Raw genomic sequence first — 14,798 nt, forward strand, 5'->3', positions numbered from 1 at the left:
TATCTGTTGTATGACTGTTGCTGTCCACAGAACTGTGGAAGAGCAGAACAGTGGTGAAAATGTTACTGACAGATGGAATAAGGTGAGCGAATGCTGCAAGGCATTATGATATTTCTCACATAACTGTTTATAAATCAGACGTAACCACTTATGGTCTGGACCAGCATGTACAGCTCAACCCCAGGTGATAGGAAAGTACGGTGTGGAGAACATATGGCTGAAGGGAGAAGAATTCTAATCACAGACATTAAGGCTGAGGCTCATATTTGAAAGAAAAGACATTTATAATTGAACAGGAAAACATATCAGGACAGTGGCAGACAGTGGTGCACCCAAAGTATGCTGTTCAAAATACCCGTCTGGACAATAGTCTATGTGAGAATGGGCTTTCTTCCTGTTTTACCGAGATACAACTAGGACACACTGAAATGGGTCCCCATGTTATGACCAGAATGAGGAGTGCACTGTTATTCTAGTACCATTATTCCATAGGTCAGAACATACAATATTTTACCAACTCACAATACATTCAATCACATGCTTTCTCTAAATTAGACTTTGACGAGATCCAGTAACCAGTTATCTTTAATAAATGGTTTTATCAATTAATTATAAACAAAACCAGCCAATGAAGATTCAGAGTCAGTTAATAGTTTGTAATATTAAAATATAAACATTTATCACTCTATATAATCCAAAACACACACACACACACACACAGTAGATAAAAGGAATTTTTTTTTACCCCCAACAGAATTTCACTTATAAATAAAATCACTCTGGCCAAAGATGGCTGTTCCAGAAGGAAAATGCAATTGGTGTAGAATGTTCCAAAGACCATCATTCTGGAGTTCTTTCACATGCAGTCAATTCACTAATCATGTATGGTTATCTCTGGGGGTCTTGGCAGACTCAGCTTGGAAACAAAATATTGAGAGGTTCTTTCAGTCACTCTTCCAGAAGAGCAATTAAGTTTCACCTGGTTCACTCTGCCAAGCCATTTCAGATAGCTGGCTTTGTTCAAACTAATTTCAAATAATCAGACTCTCCAAGTTCAAAGCATTATTCAACTTGCCCCAACAAAGGACTCTAATGCAAAAAGCAATCACAAGGGTCATGATTTCCAAGAAACTTTCTCTAAAAATGTTTTAATGTCCTAAGGAGTTTCAGTCACCTATTTCCCAATCACTGGCCCCCAAATCAGTCCAGATTCTCAAAAAACTCAAAAAATATCTATCTTCCATACAATACATCAAACTGAAGCCTTCAATGACAAATTAAATATCAACCTGACTTCATAACATCCTGGACACAGTCACCAAGAGCAGGAAATGAACACATCAAGTTGAACTTGCACAGAGCTAGTACAATTAAAAAAGACACCACAACCACACAATGGATGACTGAATTTGAAATATTACTGTCTATATCAAGGGACAAGGAAAGGAGTATAAAGCTACGGCCCATAAGGACATTACCAGTGCAGCAGGAAAAGATGAGACACAAAATTATGCGCGTGAACTTTCTCAGCAGAGTGACCACCCAGAAACAAGGTCCCGTATGTGCGTCTCAGTAACCAACCAATGTTAAGAGAGATCGGGGCAAGGGACAACAGAGGGAATATGATAAGACAGGGGTGGTGAGAGGAAAATGTTAAGAGAAGGAAGAGGAAAAGGTGATGCAGATGTCAGAGATATGAGAAAGGGGTTAGAAAGACAGAGAGATAAGTAAGCAAGAGAGAAATTAAGAGAGATAGAGGCTGGAAAAAGTGGAGAGAGAATGTTTACGTGAGAGGATCAGAATGGGGCAAGATTGAGGATTAAGCAGTGAGAGTTGGGGAAGGGAGGAACAACAGAATGGGAAAGAATTGAGAGAATGAGATACAGTGGTAGAGAAGTAGTATGAGAGAAAGAGTAGGAAAGGAGGTAGTGACAAGTAAAATGGGAACGTGGGGTAGAATACAAATATTCAACATTCTGTACCGAAATATTTTAAGAGAATCAAAGAAATTGATTCTTTTCACCTTTTCAAGGCAATCGGAATATGTTAAGACAAAGGGAATATGTTAATGACCGTTCTGAAACTCACTTAAATGTAATTAAATAAATTGATGTTGCCTTTCTGACAGTGATTCTTAAACTTTTATTATTACTGAAAGGGATTTTAATTTAGTGTAAGTTACACTGCACCAACACAGAATTCAAAATAAAGTCAACCAGATCTGAAAAATGATCACACCAGCTGAAATTGAATAATTAAAAATTATAATTTCTTCAAGTGTGTGTGTAAATGGCACCCCATCACACTAACTGCATCCGGGACTGCAGAAAATAGTCAGTAAGTTCCCTACTATAAAATATTCAATTAACAATGATAGAACAACTCTTCAGTTCATATATTTGCTACCCAGAAAAATTCACCATTACCCAAAAGATGTGTGCTAGATTCAAAGCTAAGGCCTACGAGTAATAGTGTGCCAGTCAATTTACAACTGATTTCAATGAACAATTCCATATATATTCAATTGCAATGAACCAAGGAAAATGACCTCCGAACGGAAAACTCTTACTTTGTAAAGAATCTCGCAGAAACAGTTATTGAAAACTATTCTTTGCTAGGGTCTTCATTACATAACCCCATAAACTTAACTAGGTAGCCAGAAGGAAAAAATTTACCCTCACGCAAATATTGCCTATAAATCTTTTGGAATTGATTAACAACAGGTTAATCTTTGAGCAGCTCTAAATGTGATAATTTAACTATATTGTCCCTCAATAATCCCTGCTTACCATCTCCCTCATAAATAGTTTCTACCTGTCTGGACCACAATTACCCCTTTTATCAAACTCTGTGTTGTGTATAGTGTCATAACCAATCTAACAAATCCTAAATGACTGGCCTTCTGAGTGCTGGTATTAAAGTATGTTTCAATAGCATGCTTGGAATAATCAGAGTCAGGGAGATGTACAGCAAGGAAACAGAACCTTCGGTCCAACTCGTGCATGCCAATCAGATATCCTAACCTAATCTAGTCCCATTTGCCAGCATTTGGCCCATATCACTCTAAACCTTTCCTATTCATATAACCATCCAGATGCCTTTTAAATGCTGTACTTGTACCAGCCTCCTCCAATTCCACTGGCAGCTGATTCCACACGCTCGCCACCCTCTGTGTGAACAAATTGCCCCTTAGGTCCCTTTTATATCTTTGCTCTCTCACCCTAAACCTATGTCCTCCAGTTCTGGGCTCCCTCACCCTAGGGAAAAGATCTTGTCTATTTATCCTACCCATAGCCCTCAAGATTTTATAAACCTCTATAAGGTCAATCCTCAGCCTCCAATGCTCCAGGGAAAACAGCTCCAGCTTATTCAGCCTCTCCCTATAGCTCAAACCCTCCAACCATGGCAACACCCTTGTAAATCTTTTCTGAATCCTTTCAAGTTTCACAACATCTTTCCGATAGGAAGGAGACCAGAATTGCATGCAATATTCCAAAACTGGCCTAACCAATGTCCCGTTCAGCGCAACACGAACACCTTTTTAATTGTTGCTGGAATGATCCAGTCTTCACGAAACCTCTTTCAAGTTCAGAAAGTGATAAAACACAACATCAAAATTCTTTTAAGCTCTAAGAATGTAAAAGCAAATTTAATGGTGAGGTTGAAAAAAGTCATATTTCTACATATTTCTTGACAGCCCATGTCTCCTCAAAAGAAAAGTTTAAAGGTTATTTTGTAAATATCTTTGCAGAATTTGTTTCCATTGTAGAAACTGTGCCTGCTTTAACAGTATTTTTAAAAAACTTTCGACATTGCAGATTCAAGCAGTTCTTGGAATATCAACCAGTCCTGGAACAGGATAGTTTAACCTTTCATCACTGACAAAGATTTGTACAGTTTATCATAATGAAACACTGTACAACTGAATTACAACAAGTTTGAAACATTCTCCAGAACGTTAGCCATGTTTCAGTCAGAAGCAAAATTCCATAAATTACATCTTCTAACATAAGTTGGCAGAAGGACACTGCAATAATATACTCATTGTATTATGGACTGACAACATACTAGTTTGTACCTGTGCCCTCCATGACACTGTCACAATCTTTGCTTCATATTGGTGAAATGCTGCAAAAAGGCAAACACTTGTGTAATTTTTTTCTCACCAAAGAAATCTACCAATTATTCTCCTGGCAAAGTTGATAAAGCAATGTTGATCAGTGGTCCCAAGAGAAGTCTGCTTTTCAGCCAGTGAATGATTGCGAATTTGGGACAGAATGCAGGTGACAATCTAAAGATGGGGGAAGATTACTTCAGAATTTTAAAATTCAGCACGAAGTCCATTAAGAATTTTAAATGAAAGTCACTTAGAATCTCTTCCGCTTGATGATCTCTGGTTTCCAGTTGACTGGATGAGTTTCTTCCGTCTAGGTTAAAAAAAAAGAGAAAACATTATTTCTTTGCTAACTTTACTGCAGATAAATAATCTTTAGTTAAAATTTTGTAGAATATCTTTGCAGTCCACCAAGAATCAATTCTTGGTCTCTCGTTTTTCTCATCTGGCTGCCATTACTTGTCAGTGTTGTGAAAATACAATGCTAAACATTGCTCAAAACACCTATCTCAACCACATTGCCCGTCTCTCGAGCCCTCCATTGTCTCTAAATTATCTGACTACTTGCCCAACATGAGTATATCAGCAGAAATTTCCATCAACTAAGTATTGGAAAGGACAGAGCCAATTTCTTCACCTGCCAATGTAAGTGCCCTTTCATAATTACTGAATCCTGATCCTTCGCAACTATCGGAGACTGAATTAGGTTATTCACAACCTATGAAGTATTTTGAGATGATCTTCTCGACGCTAAGACTAAAATACAGCATGTCAAGGTTTGTTCAACCCATTACTGACAGAGTAAGCAGCACAAAATCTGCCAAGTCAATGTAAATAATGATACTGCAAAGAAAATCAGAAAATAAATCAAGCAATTAAAGTGTTAAATGTATTTAAGCAGTATGAGAATTTAAAACATCTTCCATTGCTAGGTTCTCAGATAGTGCTGCTGATGGGGATGTGTAAGATGGCCCTAGTATCCTTCCTAATCTGGCACCTGGGAGTTTGTTTACTTTAAATGAGATTTCCAGCAAGAAGAGGCTATTATGATCCTCAAGCACTCTTTGTGCCTACCAGATTTTAACAAAGCACAATAGCAGTCTGTTTTCTTCCAGCTGCAGAAACTCAAAGTATTTAAAAAAAACATATGAATACACAAGTGATATTTCAGTCACTTCATGGGGAATAAAAAATGCTCAAGTTCAAAATCACATTTCCCCTTTAAAGGTTAAGATAAAGGCACTCCATATTATTTAGAAATTATACCAGATTAAGAATATAATTTTGTCCTATGTATTTGTTTGAATATTGAATTGTTTCTTAAGGTGTATTTAAAAATTGCATTTAATCTTAAACTAACCTCATCTTGCTATAACTACCTTCAGTTACTCTGATAAACATTACTTTGCAGGATCTCGTCAAAAGTTAGTGCAGCCTACATTCTTTTATTGACTTGACATCTCTCTCAGCTAAGGTTCTAGTTTTGCGATGAATTTGACTGGATTGGTTTACCATGCAATGGGATAAAGCTGTCAGAACTATTAAAAATCCATCTCAATAATTATAATTTCTTTCAAGTGCACATTATTCCATATTACTGAATTAGTTAGGCAATTATTTTTTCATAACTGGGTTCCTCAAATTTATTAACATTTTAACTTAAGGCTCATCACATTTTTGATCACAATTTCCTTTTATCTTCAGTTATTTTCTGATTCATTAATGAGAAGGAGTTGTCACTTAGCATTAAGACTGCAGAGCTATAGCCAGGGAATCTCTTGAAATGACTGCTCTTCCACACCAATAGAAGAGAATCCTACAATAATCTAACTACCCAATTCACCACTTACATGGAATCATTGTTGTGTGTGCAACGTTAATTCAAGAGTATCAGGCACAGCTCAGAAACAAGTTCATTTGGAAAAGAGGAAATTGGCACAAGATAGCCTTACAAGAAGGAAGAAGTTAAAATTGTGTCAAAGAAAAGACTCCATCTCAGAATTCATCTTTTGATTTTCAAAGCAAATTGAAGAAGTTTGACATATTAAAATATAATCCAGATTGTAGCTTTGGAATTAAATGGAATGAATTTTGTAAACATCAACATTTGCAATATTACTTCTATTTTATTCTCCTTTTAGTGGAAAACACTCTTACACAAAAATGTACAAAGCCAAGCTTTTTATGTCTTTCCTGAAAGCAATTTACAGATGTAGTATTACAGATATAATACCAAGCTAGAGATAAATTAGTGCCATGGCAATTTTCAAAGCAAATTGACTAAGACTCCATCACAAATGCAGCTACTAGATAAGGTTTTTTTTTGAGACTGGAATAAATTTGAACAGAGGTCCAAAGATAAAATTGTAACCTGTATTCCCAACAGTTCCCAGTTATAACAAACCAGAGAAACAAATACAGAACTATAGTTTATTATCTTTTTTAAAAAAATCCTCTTTTTTAAATAAAAAAATTATTAAGATCAATACATACCGCAGTGTCATCTTCTTTGTAGACTTTGATTGTTTTATCAGCCTCTGCTGTAAGTAATCTGCTTTCTGACTGATCAAAGGTACATGCAAAAATTCCAGATTCACTGTCCAAGGAGCCTGGCTGCACAGCAGCATGTATTCGTTGGAAGTTGTACCCAGTTCTCCAGTCCCACAGGTGCATGGTACCATTATCAGCTGTTAATATAAATTTCACATAAAAACTGACCTGACATAAAACAGCTAAATGCAAAAAAATCTAAGTTTCTGATATTATATCTTTTGCCTGAAGTGTGATGTGTTTTCATACAGGTGTTTTATAATAAATTTTGGAAGGACAATATTTTTCTTTGACAAATCAAAAGCTATTCCTTTAAATTGCTTGTCGAGCAATTGAGCATTGTTTCAAATAAACATAGCAAATTCTCATCACAGTATAATGGGACAGATCTACTTTTGTTCACTGCAATTAAAACTAATGAAGTTCAATAACTTCTCTACAATTCATCTAACTACACATTTCATAAGGTACTGCAATTTATTAAGCTGTAATTTTAAGTAAAACTGAAATTTTAGTTGCATTTACATTGCTAACAAGATAGATTATATAAGGAAAAATATACAGCCAAATAACTTCTCACTTGTACCTAAAATAACAAAAATTACCTAGAAATGAAATATTTATCTTGCTCAGCTCAGTTTATCTCTATTATTTCCTGATTGTTTACCTCCTGATATGAGCACACCATCCGAGTTGACAGCAAGTGTATTGATGATTGCATTATGACCTGGAAGGTTCTGAATAAAAACACCATCTGGACATTTCCACTGCTTTATATTATCCGGAGAACCAGAAGCAAAAGTATATCTATGACAAAAAGGAGTACTTTAATATTTGGCATGCAACAAATAATTAAAATAATAAGAATGAAGACAAAGAACTTCAATGTATGCACATCTTCCAATTATGTTTTTAAAAATCATCCATGTTTTAAAGAGATCACTATTTTAAAACTAACAGCAACTAACTCTATTAGTTTTAAAATAGTGATGGAAAAGGATAAACCAGTTCTAAATGTTGAAGTTCCAAACTGGAGGAAGGCCAATTTTGATGGTATTAGGCAAGAACGTTCAAACGCTGTCTGGGGGTGGATGCTCACAGGCAAAGGGATGGCTAGAAAATGGAAAATCTTCAGAAATGGGATAATGGGATTCCAGCGATAATACATTCCTGTTAGGGTGAAAGGCAAGGCTGGTAGGTGTAAGGAATGCTGGATGACGAGAGAAATTGAGGTTTTGGTAAAGAAAAAGATGGAAGCACACAGCAGGTACAGACAGCAGAGATCAAGTGAATCCTTAGAAGAGTATAAAGGCAGTAGGAGTATATTTAGGAGGGTAAAAAGGGGACATGAGATAGCTTTGGCAAATAGAGTTAAGGAGAATCCAAAGGGATTCTATAAATACATTAAGGACAAAAGGGTAACCATGGAGCGAATAGGGCCCCTCAAAGATCAGCATGGCAGCCTGTGTGTGGAAATGCAGGAAATGGGGGAGATGCTAAACTAGTATTTGCATCAGTGTTTACTGTGGAGAAGGAAATGGAAGTCACAGAATGTGGGTAAATAGATGGCGATATCTTGAAAAATGACCAGATTACAGAGGCGGTGTGCTGGATGTCTTAAAATGCATAAAGGTGGATAAATCTCCAGGACCTGATAAGATGCACCCTAGAACTCTAGGAAACCCTGGAAAGCTAGGGAAGTGATTGCTGGGCCCCTTGCTGAGATACTTGTATCATTAATAGTCACAGGTGAGGTGCCAGAAAACTGAAAGTTGGCTAACGTAGTGCCACTATTTAAAACGGTGGTAACGAAAAACCAGGGAACTATAGATTGGTGAGCCCGACATCAGTTGTTGGAGGAAGTCTTAAGGGACAGGAGTTGCATGTATTTGGAAAGGCAAGGACTGATTAGGGAATGTCAACATGGTTTGTACGTGGGAAATCATGTCTCACAAACTTGATCAAGTTTTTTAAGAAGTAACAAAAAGCATTGATGAGGGCAGAGTGGTGGACGTGATCTGCAAGGACTTCAGTAAGGTGTTCGACAAGGTTCCTCATGGTAGACTGGGTAGCAAGGTTGGGTCACATGAAATACAGGGAGAACTAATTACTTAGATACAGAACTGGCTCAAACATAGAAGACAGAGGGTGGTGGAAGAGGGTTCCTTTTCAGACTGGAGGTCTGTGACCAGTGGAGTGCCACAAGAATCAGTGCTGGGTCCACTGCTTTTCATCATTTATATAAATGATTTGGATGTGAACACAGGAGGTATAGTTAGTAAATTTGCAAATGATACCAAAATTGGAGGTGTAATGGACAGCGAAGGAGGTTTGCTCAGACAATAATGGGATCTTGATTAGATGGGCCAATGGGCTGAGAAGTGCCATGGGCAGGTGGAGTTTAATATAGATAAATGTGACATGCTGCGTTTTGGAAAGGCATATCAGGACAGGACTTATGCACTTAATGGTAAGGTCCTGGGGAGTGTCGCTAACCACACAGACCTTGGGAGTTCAGGTTCACAGTTCCTTGAAAGTGGAGTCTCAGGTTGGTAGGATAGTGAAGACAACATTTGGTGTGCTTTCCTTTATTGATCAGAGCATCGAGTTGGGAGGTCATGTTGTAGCTGTACAGGACATTGGTTAGGCCACTTTTGGAATATTGTGTAATTCTAGCCTTCCTACTATCGGAAGAATGTTGTGAAACTTGAAAGGGTTCAGAAAAGATATACAAGGATGTTGCCTGGATTGGAGGGTTTGAGCTATAGGGAGAGGCTGAATAGCTGGGACCATTTTCCCTAGCACGTTGGAGACTGAGGGGTGACCTTATAGAGGTTTATAAAATCATGAGGGCCATAGTTAGGGTAAATAGGCAAGGTCTTTTCCCTGGGGTGGGAGAGTCCAGAACTAGAAGGCATAGGTTTAGGGTGAGGGAGAAAATTTTAAATGGGATCTAAGGGGCAACCTTTTCATGCAAAGGGTGGTACGTATATGGAATAAGCTGCCAAGTGGTGGAGGCTGGTACAATTTCAGCATGGATAGGTACATGAATAGGAAGGGTTTAGAGGGATATGGGCCATGTGCTGGCAAATGGGTCTAGATTAGGTTAGGATATCCAGTTGGCATGAATGAGTTGGAATGAAGGGTCTGTTTCCGTGCTGTACCTCTCTGACTCTATGACTTCTAACAGTATATTGAAGGAACGCATTATCTTTAGACATACTGTCTTGGATGTAGAATGAGAGAACGAACAGACTTCTTGTGATTGGTTAATGTAATTCTAGTTTTCCCTGCCACCAAGTCCCAGAGTCGTATGGTTGTGTCATGACTTCCTAAAAGAAAAAAAAACTTATTGTAGCATTCGCACAGTTACAAAAATACAAGGGTATTCAAGGAGCTTAAAATTTTCAAAATAAACTAAGATGTAATTTATCTTACCGCAGCATAAAAGTTTGCTCATTAGATATGCTCATTGAATATCTGACTTGTATAGTTTTTAATAAATATAGCTTTCCATAATCAAAAAGAACAAGATGATTGGTGGTATACGTCATAAGGGACACTTGTCTGTCTGGTTTATTATAAACCGTTTGTTAACTGAAACAAACTTTCATAAAATAGACCTTGGAGAATTCAATTTAGTTTCAAAATCCTTTGGAAAAAGCAAAGATACTCTCCAATCTTTAGAGGGCAAGGAGAACAATTTTCTAGAATGACTATAATACACTAAAGACCGATTAGGAAATTCAGCAAAGTGCACAATAAATAGAATATTTCCAATGGTTAAGTACATGAAATTTTTTAAAAGCCCAGTCAAATATAGATTTTTAAAAGTAAACTGATTTATTTATCTAAATCTGTAGATAAATTAAATCACATTATCAAAATTGTAACTTATGCCATGATTGGGAATTAAAAATTTAAGATTTGCCAAAAATGCACTAGCTTAAGATTGTTTTAGAGGTCATTTTGAAATTTTATTGGTTTAATAATAAAAAAACAATAGCAGCATGTTGGCATTTCCAGACACTGCCCATCACAGACATGCATGTAAAAGCAGTACTTTCAAATTGACAGTGAATTAATTTGTGGACAGAAAGTACACAATCAATGCTAGACACATAAATTAACATATAGCTGTTATCCTATACTTTTGCTTAACAGGAGTCAATGATATTAATCAGGTCAGTCTCAGATACTCAATTAAGTTCCACAGTGGTACTTATTCTCTCAACAGTCAAGAGGATGCTGTGCTCGTACTGTCCAATAGCATAATCCGGAATGCAACTGTAGCACCCTTCAACATCTATAATGGACATTCTGCCCAACGTATATGTTCCCACCTACACTTCTCCAATACACTTTGCTAATTGGTGTCAGTTGTCCAATCAGTAAACTCAAAATACTGCGGCTCAAAGTATCATACTGAACTCAACACGTTAACTATATTTCATTCATTACAGATGCTGCCAGACCTGCGGAGTTTCTCAAACATTTTGTTTTAATGTAAGGAACTAATAAGTTGATTGTACACGCAAATTAATGTGCATAGCGGGTTATATCAAAATTTGTTCAGCTTTAACCCTCTCCTTAGGAGAGCGGCACGGTGGCACAGTGGTTAGCACTGCTGCCTCACAGCGCCAGAGACCCGGGTTCAGAGACCCGGGTTCAATTCCTGCCTCAGGCGAATGTGTGTTGGAGTTTGCACGTTCTCCCTGTGTCTGTGTGGGTTTCCTCCCACAGTCCAAAAACGTGCAGGTTAAATGAATTGGCCATGCGAAATTGCCCGTAGTGTTAGTTGCAGGGGTAAATGTAGGGGTCGGTGTGGACTTGTTGGGCCAAAGGGCCTGTTTCCACACTGTAAGTAATATAATCTAATCAAAATACACCATATTGCATATTTGTTTTAGTAGTAATCTGAATTTTCCTCAACTACTCCACTGGTCCTGGCCAGGTCAGAGCTTAGTAAAATAGGAACAGGAGTGGGTTGTTTAGCATATCAAGCCTGTTCCACCATTTCATGAAATCATGGCTGATCTGTAGATTAACTCCTTTGGCCCATTTCCTTCAATAGCTTTGCTTAACAAAAAACTTATCAATCTCAGATTTAAATCTAAAATTGAACTAGCATCAATTGCCGTTTCTGTTCCAAACCTTTATTACCCTTTGTGAGCTTTGCAACATTTCTCCTGAATGGTCTGGCCCTAAATCTCACACTGAGTCCCCTAGATCTAGAACTGCTAACATGTGGAAATAGTTAATTGTAATCTACTATGCCTTTTCCTGGTAATATCTTGAAGACTTTGATCAGATAAGCCTTAACCTTCTAAATTCTCCAGAATTTGGTTGTATAATCTTTATTCATAACTTAACTCCTGAAGTCCAGGTATCAATCTTGTAAACCTATGCTATGCTTCTTCAAAGGCAATATATCCTTCCCAAGATGTGCTCTCAGTACTTCAAGTGAGGTTCAACCATGGTTTTATATGACTGCAGCATAACTTCTGCACCCTTATATTCCAATCTTCTAGATATCAAGGCCAGAAACCATTAGCCTTCTTGACTATTTTCTGCACCTGTTTATGTCATTTTAAAAACTGATGCACCAGAACCCCCTAGTCTCTTTGGAAATCCATTGCATTTAACTTCAAACGTTCTAGAAAGTACCCTGATCGATCCTTTGTTGGTTCGAAATGATAACTTCACACTTGTTTACGCTGAACTCCACCTGCCACAATTTTGCTCATTTATTGAATCTATCAATATCCTTTGATAACTTCATGCCATCATCTGAACCCTCAACAATGTCACCTAACTTTGTGTCATCAGAAATTTGAACATATGATAGACGAGGTCATTATCAATGTCGTTGATATTAATGTGAATAATTGAGGCCCTAACACAGATTCTGTAGGACACCACTAGTCACACCCTGTCAACGACCTCAAGTTAAGCAAAGTCATTCCAACTAAGCCAAGCTCTATTCCCAAATTAAACTGAATGAATATCAATGTCCTTCAATCCTCTTAGCCGTTTCATTGTGAAGTGAGCAGAGTTAATTTCCCAGGTGCTTCCTTCTTCAAAGATTCATCAGTAGGCTCAATAATCAGATTAGCTACTTCCCTCCCAAAACTTTACTAACATATAACTGACTACTGAACATGCAAAATTAAATCACAAGAGAATGAATTATTGGTAGCTGGGAACAAGGCAAGATAATACATTCCAAAACAAAAATACTGCAGTTGCTAGAAATTATGAAATAAAAACAGAAATGCTGGTAAAACTAAGAAGATCAAATAGTATCTCAGCATTTCAGGAGTGGAGAAGTTTGAGCAACTCATAATAGGAGTAATCTCCACTGTTTTCCTATTCCCCACCAATGCCTGTCACTCCCTGTCTCTGTACAAATTCTATTTGTACAAGTTTGCTTACAGATTTATACTGATATTAACCTCTAGGATGCATATGGTTCCGAGGGCATAAGGTTCGTGAACTGAAGGCTGCTCTTTCCTTTTACCATATAAATCTCTATTTAACTCAGTCTAAATTTACTTCAACAGTAGCTACACCCCACCAAATCTCTTAACCTTCACTTCTCTCTGCCCTTTTTCTTTGATTTTTCCCCTTGCCATATATTCACATTCTGCGCCAACTTTCCAGGTTCTAACGGTGAAGGATGTATCCTTAGCAAACGCCGCAGATTCATCCACTTATATTCCAACATAAATCAATGGTACATTGCATGATGCTGACTATTTCTTTCATTGTTTTCACTTCCATTTCTACTTCTGTCATCCTGACAGACAGAAAATCCTTTTATCCCTGTCCAGTTTTCTCCATCTACCTGGATCCCTCACACACACAATCTTTTCATTGAGAGCTGTCAGTGTGACACTAGACATCTCAATTTATCTACTCTTCTCAGTCATACTACTGTCTCCCTGTGAGCTTGCTGAACTCTGTTTTCTCAAGTTCAACTCAAATGCAGTCATCAAGCCTGCCAGTGCTGTTGTCTAGCAAATCAACTTCCTCTCTACAGAAGCAGAATGCTATTTCTCCCATATTTCCTCCTACCTTGCGCTGAACCAAACCGCCACCAACAGACATCAAACTACCATTGCCAGGTCTGTCACTGGCCTCAGCTCTTCCAGTGATCTTCTCTTCATGGCCTTCAGCTTCAGTCATGCAGCAGCTGACTTCTACTTATCCCAAAATCAACAACAGGATTGCCAGCACAATTGATCCAGAATCTGGTTTCCAGCATCTGCAGTGCCTGAACTGCTGTGCTCTTCCAGCACCATTGATCCAAAATCTGATTTCCAGCATCTGCAGTCATTGTTTTTACCTTTTTGTGATGGTCCATTCCTGCCCCACTATACCGATTTTTATTTTGGCCATTTTCTTGGTGTCCTGGTCGCTATAACAGCTTTAAATTTCCTGGTCCTGCCAGTTGCCTTTTTAGCATGGATATTCAAATCAACGAATATTTCATGCCCCATTTGGATAGTCTCAGGATTGTCTATTTCTGCTTGAATGGAAGAGATCCAAACAGTCTACATCCACCAAATCCTCCTCCACTTTGAGCTTGTACTTTCCTTGCACAATTTCCTCAAGTGCACTCACTTCCACCAATACAAGGTGTTGCTATGAGCATCTGTAAGGGCCCTAGCTCTGCCTATCTTTTTGCGGAAAATGTGGAAATTCCTTTCTCCAGTTCTACCCAGGCCTGTCTGCTCAACTCTTTTTTTTTAAAATGTTATTAATTGCTTTGGATTCATTTCCTGCTCTCATTCTGAAGAGGATATTTGAAGAAACGTTGCTGTGTTTCTGTTCGCCAAGCTGGAAGTTTTTGTTGCAGACGTTTCGTCCCCTGTCTAGGTGACATCCTCAGTTCCTGCTCTCATTCTGAAGAGGATATTTGAAGAAACGTTGCTGTGTTTCTGTTCGCCAAGCTGGAAGTTTTTGTTGCAGACGTTTCGTCCCCTGTCTAGGTGACATCCTCAGTGCTCGGGAGCCTCCTGTGAAGCGCTTCTGTGGTGTTTCCTCCGGCATTTATAGTGGCCTGTCCCTGCCGCTTCCGGTTGTCAGTTTCAGCTGTCCGCTGTAGTGGCCGGTATATTGGGTCCAAGTC

At 38.1% G+C, this 14,798-nt stretch overlaps 1 protein-coding gene across 2 annotated transcripts in view; it reads right to left on the reverse strand.

Annotated features, from left to right (window-relative positions):
- Positions 1-3,633: 3,633 nt before the first annotated feature.
- Positions 3,634-14,798, reverse strand: part of plrg1 (pleiotropic regulator 1) — a 37,245-nt gene continuing 26,080 nt past the window's right edge. For both annotated transcript variants that reach the window (XM_043700242.1, XM_043700252.1), the window contains 4 exons: positions 9,888-9,996; positions 7,332-7,471; positions 6,608-6,801; positions 3,634-4,427 (listed from right to left, as the gene is read on the reverse strand). In XM_043700242.1, the coding sequence (XP_043556177.1) occupies positions 4,368-4,427; positions 6,608-6,801; positions 7,332-7,471; positions 9,888-9,996 (503 nt within the window). In that variant the 3' untranslated portion in view covers positions 3,634-4,367. The remainder of the gene's footprint in view (positions 4,428-6,607; positions 6,802-7,331; positions 7,472-9,887; positions 9,997-14,798) is intronic.

The sequence above is a fragment of the Chiloscyllium plagiosum genome, chromosome 1, assembly GCF_004010195.1.
Source record: "Chiloscyllium plagiosum isolate BGI_BamShark_2017 chromosome 1, ASM401019v2, whole genome shotgun sequence".
In the NCBI taxonomy this organism is placed as follows: Eukaryota; Metazoa; Chordata; class Chondrichthyes; order Orectolobiformes; family Hemiscylliidae; genus Chiloscyllium; species Chiloscyllium plagiosum.